Raw genomic sequence first — 6,000 nt, forward strand, 5'->3', positions numbered from 1 at the left:
TCAAAAACTGAAACAGTTGCTTTTCTCCATACAATTTGACGATTTTGCCCAAACTTGGTGGTCAGTGGTCAGAAAAAGCTCAAATTTTGGAACTTAGGCTAGTGATGCGTAAATCTTTGATTTCAGGATAGCCCAAGTAAGCCCAGATTTGGACCATCCTAACCAATGTAATGCTAAAACTACAAGATAAATGAAATGTTACTGAATGGAACAATGTTCAAATCTGCAGCTCAATTTTTAAATATCCAAATTTTGGATCCATAATCTACAAAAACTGAGCCCGGCAATGGACAGGCAAATTACTTAGTTTGATCAATCAATTCTTGATTCTCTATCTCACAAATTATTTCTGGGAAGAGAACACACAATCATTGATTTAAGATTTTTTTAAGGTAGTTCAATTTAAAAAAAAATGGAAAAAATTTCGGGGGGGGGGCTGCAGCCCGGAAGCCCCCCCCCTGGCTACGGGCCTGTGCTTTGTTATAGAAATACAATTAAAAACAGATTTATTATTTTTTAGTGGAACTATATATTTTCATAAACGTTCTTAACAAAACCTAAAACTTTGTGCAAGACAGCTTATCGGAACGAATTGCAGGTTTCATAAAGTGTACACCCAAAATTCAGAATCGAGATAATCGTTCTCTCAAAATTTATTGAGGGCTCAGTGCCAAAATTGATAGAATAATGGTACCAACTCACACCATCATAACAAATGAGTTCATTCGTTAGTTGAATCAATAAATCTCCAACAAGTGTCATACATCGACTTCTGACTTCTCCATGGTCACCAAGCTGTGGTGGCCGAGGCAGCTAATTCATTGGATTGGTTTGTCAAAGGTCTCTGGTTCGATTCCCGTTGTCGACACTTTTGGTTTTTTGTTTGACGGATGAACTTTTTTGCAAATGAACCTCGAGAGAATAGTTCTATCGCCCATCTCGAGCTGTGTTCTCTGCGTCCGTGAATGGTACCACTATTCTCTCGACTCGAGACCATCATTCTCTCGGACTAGCGCTGCCAGTTTTGGGTGTACGTATATTTCCTTTAGCTAGGTCCAATTTGATTCATTTTCATTTAAGTCGTCAAACTTTATTTTTTCCCCGTAACTCTCAGGTATACCATAGCTGGTTTCATTCATCATCAAAGCCGTTCGCTCATCACGTCTGTCTCGACCAGGGGTGCCAGGTTGCCAGATAAATCTGGCATTGCCAGATTTTTTGAGCGCCAATTAGAAAAAAATAATTTTCTATTTCTTCCTCACATTGTTTTATAGACGTATTTTGTTTATATTGTGAAGCTATAATGTATAAAAAGTGAAAATACACAGTTTTTGAACAAAAAATCGCTCATTACTTTGAGAAAAGTGGCTTGCCAAATTTTTCCCAGATTTTTTGCCAGATTTTTTACTCTTCAGACCTGGTAACCCTGGTCTCGACTGAAGAAACTTATTCTTCACCTAGAAGCGAGACCATTCCAAGATGCAAAGAAGATCTTCTTGGTCTCAAACTGGAAGCGTTCCGTCTAGCGACTACGAAAAAAAGTAGAAATCATTCGCAAAAAAAGCGGAACAAAATTCAAAGACTTCGGAAGTCTTTCTTGCGCAGACTCTCTCTCTTGGGGGTTATTAATCTTTTCTTGCCATAATTTCCAAGCATTGTTCGAGGTATTTTTTGGATGGAATCCTTGTCTCGGAGACCGGAACTGGCTTCGGGGCTCTGAGCCCCTGAATGGACCCTTGAGGATATTCAGATTTGTCGAGTTCTTCAGGTTTTTTTTTGCAAGGAAGCTTGAATCACTTCCTTGCATAACTTAAGGGTAGGGGGTCAGGTAGAGGAAGTGCGGCGACTTACAAAAGAAGGTTTCTTTCCTTTTCTTTTTGAGAAGATGCATTGCATTTGAATACGTGAATATGCAATTTTCTCCTTTGGAAAAGGAGGAAGCTGATCCATTGAGGATTTTAATTATCGTTTTAAGAAAATGAGCAAGTTTGCATGTAAGTTATTTTCCTCTTTGCAGGATATTTGGGAGTTCCCTTAAAAAAGGATGACCGTGGAGGAGGATCAACTGTTACCGTTTCCGCTTGGACGGGCCGAAACAATCCGATCCTTTGATCGGATTAACTTGACGGGGAGATGGCTTGGTCCGGCGTACGGGACTTTTGTCTGTGCTAAAATGCGGAAAATTTTTGTTTACACTTTTTAATGAGAAATGGTCGGTCGGCTTTTACCTGCCGAAGGGGATGAACGAAAAAAAAGAGAGCAGTCGAAGCAGTACTATTTTGAGGATTAGGATGGTAATCCTTCTTTTTTGTTTTCTTTTGAACATTTTTGCGATCCGAGAGAAAAAATACCGGGTCGATTAGAACCAGGTCACGGAACGTGGGTGAACCGGCCAGGGTGGGCGAGAAAAGTTTCCTGAAATTTTGCATGTGAAAAGAGCAGTAATTACAAGCCAAGAACAATAAGCTGGCAGTCAAAACAAACTTGAGGGATGTCGATTTAGGGAATGCGATTTGGGACGGTTTGGTAGAGATTGAAATGAATAGAAAGAGATAAGGTTTGTACTGACTTTTAAATAAATAGAATTGTGATTTCATTGAACATTTCAAATCGAAGTAGACTGTTTCCAACAAAAAGTTATTTCAATCAAAATTTTACAGTAAAGTGACTCAAAATTTTCTGTTCACGATAACTTAAAAATTTCAAATTACATAAATCACCCTCGTGAAATTAAAAAAAAATGGTTTGTCCCCAAAACTGCTAAATTACTCCAAAACTTCATTCCCCTCTTCCCCCTCAGAGTTCCTTCCGCAACCGCGAAACCATCTCCGTCCACATCGGCCAAGCCGGCATCCAGCTCGGGAACGCCACCTGGGAGCTGTTCTGTCTGGAGCACAACATTGACCGCAACGGGAAGCTGACCCAGGAATCCGGCGGCACTCCCGACGGCGAAAACAGCTTCTGCGGGACGTTCTTCGAGCACACCGAGAAGGACCGGTATGTTCCGCGGGCGATCCTGGTGGACACGGAACCAACGGTGGTGGACCAGGTCCGGAGTGGTCCGTACAGGGAGTTGTTCCACCCGGAGAATCTGATCAGTGGGAAGGAGGACTCGGCGAACAATTTTGCGAGGGGGCACTTCAACGTGGGGAAGGAGTTGCAGGAGTCGGTGATGGAGGTCATCCGGAAGAATGCAGAGGAGGCGAACAGCTTGCAGGGGTTCTTCCTGTTCCACTCGTTTGGGGGAGGGACTGGATCGGGGGTTTCGTCGCTGTTGGCGCAGCAGCTGGCGGATCACTTCAACAAGAAGTGCCGGCTTGAGGTGGCCATTTATCCTTCGCCTCAGGTGTCTACAAGTGTAGTGGAGCCGTACAATTCCGTGCTGACGACGCACGCCTCGATGGACAACGTGGACTGTACGTTCCTGGTGGACAACCAGGCAATCTACGACATCTGTCAGGCCAAGTTACGGGTTGATAGACCGATGTACAGCAACCTGAACAGGTTGATCAGTCAGGTCGTGTCTAGTATTACGGCTTCGCTGCGGTTTGGAGGGGCGCTGAACGTGGACATGAACGAGTTCCAGACAAACCTGGTACCCTACCCGAGGATCCACTTCCCGTTGACCTCGCTGGCACCGGTGATTTCCGTCGAGAAGGCTGCCCACACCAGTAAGTCGTACTCAACCCTAATCAAAACGTCACTCTACCTTCTCCCCCCACCCAGCTATGACCATCGCGAAGATGACCTCGCAACTGTTCAAATCGGACAACCTGATGGTCAAGTGCAACCTCAAGTCCGGCAAGTACATAGCGTGCTGCCTGCTGTACCGCGGATCGATCGTGCCGCAGGACATCAACGTGGCCATAGGAGCAGTCAAAGCACGTCGTTCGATCCAGTTCGTGGACTGGTGTCCGACGGGGTTCAAAATCGGCATCAACTCGAAGCGTCCCGTTACGATGGCCGGAAGTGACCTGGCACCGGTCCAGCAGGGAGTTGCGCTGTTGGCGTCGAATACGGCCATCGCGGAGGCTTGGCAGCGGTTGGACCACAAGTTCGATATGATGTACATGAAGCGGGCGTTTGTGCACTGGTTTGTGAGTGAGGGCATGGAGGAGTCGATGTTTGTCGAGGCTCGGGAGAATTTGGCCACGCTAGAAATGGACTACAGGGAGGTGACCAATGGGGGTGATTCAAACGACACTAGTGAAGAATGCTGACTGTTTGGATATGTTTTGATCCAGTTTAGGATAATTTAATAATAAAAATATTTATGATTTTTCACCATCATCAAGTCAATACCTCCAAAACTAAATTAATTCTAGAATCGATCACATTTCCAAGAAATTTTCGATCAACCACACCTGAAAGCTCTTTGTCCTTTCTTCCGAGGACCCTCGTCCAGCCAAATCAATAGTGACGGACCAACCATTCATCCGGGCGCACACGTGCGTCCGTGTCCATCGGCCCGCGAAAAACATCTGCCCTTCTCGAACGTACACACGCACACCACCTTAAAAGCACTAACATTTCGATTCGATGCACACAGAAAAGGGAAATTCGTCTCACCCACGGCTCCTTTCGAGTTTTTGATCCTGTCGCGCTCGTGTTTGTCGTGTGCCTAATGTAGTAGGGTGAGTGACTCTATTTTAGTACTTGACATTGCACAGTGGTCCGAAACCGAAATCTAGCGTGACAAAATTGATAGCGGCCACACGTTAAGATTTAGAGCTTTGGTGTCTTTGGGACAAATGATCAGGGTCGATAGGGGCATCTTTTGGTATGGTGGACATTAGGGTGGTCCAAATTTTAGGGTGGTTCAGAATTTTTATTTTGGCGGGATGACGAGATAGCGCTTTTGTGTCTTGAGAAAAGTTGTAGGGAACATTATTCTGAGCAACTTTGCTGAAGAGCGCAAAGCTCTATCTTCAAACGGGAAGTTTCTAGAGCCATTTTTGTAATTTAAGTTGAAGTGTTTATGAAAAAATGAGTTTTTTGAATTTATCAACTCAGGCTTGTGTCGTAGCGAGTTGGTGTCTTTTAGACATTTATAGAGCTTATCAAAACACACATTTATCTTCCAAGAGAGCGAAAATCGGACCTTTAAAACAAAAGTTATAGCCAAAATACGACGAAAAAGACGCCATTTTGAAATGTGAATAACTTGAAAAGGTGGTGGAGTTTGACCTCGCTCTTAGAAGCATCTGAAATTACACATTCTATAGTACATTTGCTGAAAATATCTCGGAGGTCTTTTTTGTTTAACTTATTTAATCTCAATTTGAAAATGAGCATTTTTTAATCGTTTTTTGCCCATAACTTTTGATAGAATTGACCAAAATTCATTTTTCAAGAATAAAAATGTTCATTTTGATAAGCTCTACAATTGTCTGGAAGGGCTCAAAAATGTACAAAATGATCTAGTGGTTGTAAAAGAAGAAACAAGTTTTGGCTGAAATATTTCAGAAATAAATTTAATTATTTAGTTGATTCCTGAAATATTTCAGCCAAAACTTGTTTCTTCTTTTACAACCACTAGATCATTTTGTACATTTTTGAGCCCTTCCAGACAATTGTAGAGCTTATCAAAATGAACATTTTTATTCTTGAAAAATGAATTTTGGTCAATTCTATCAAAAGTTATGGGCAAAAAACGATTAAAAAATGCTCATTTTCAAATTGAGATTAAATAAGTTAAACAAAAAAGACCTCAGATATTTTCAGCAAATGTACTATAGAATGTAATTTCAGATGCTTCTAAGAACGAGTCAAACTCCACCTTTCGAGTTATTCACATTTCAAATGGCGTCTTTTTCGTGGTTTTGGCTATAACTTTGTTTTAAAGGTCCGATTTTTGCTCTCTTGAAAGATAAATGTGTGTTTTGATAAGCTCTACAAATGTCTAGAACACCAACTCACATGACACAAGCCTGAGTTGATGAATTCAAAAACTCATTTTTCATAAACACTTCAACCTAAATTACAAAATGGCTCTAGAAA

At 42.2% G+C, this 6,000-nt stretch overlaps 1 protein-coding gene across 1 annotated transcript in view; it reads left to right on the top strand.

Annotated features, from left to right (window-relative positions):
- LOC6052838 (tubulin alpha-4 chain) overlaps positions 1-4,238 on the top strand; it is a 61,460-nt gene extending 57,222 nt beyond the window's left edge. The window contains exons 3-4 of the mRNA XM_038265941.1: positions 2,801-3,671; positions 3,727-4,238. Of these exons, the coding sequence (XP_038121869.1) occupies positions 2,801-3,671; positions 3,727-4,220 (1,365 nt within the window). The 3' untranslated portion in view covers positions 4,221-4,238. The remainder of the gene's footprint in view (positions 1-2,800; positions 3,672-3,726) is intronic.
- Positions 4,239-6,000: the final 1,762 nt, after the last annotated feature.

The sequence above is a fragment of the Culex quinquefasciatus genome, chromosome 1, assembly GCF_015732765.1.
Source record: "Culex quinquefasciatus strain JHB chromosome 1, VPISU_Cqui_1.0_pri_paternal, whole genome shotgun sequence".
In the NCBI taxonomy this organism is placed as follows: Eukaryota; Metazoa; Arthropoda; class Insecta; order Diptera; family Culicidae; genus Culex; species Culex quinquefasciatus.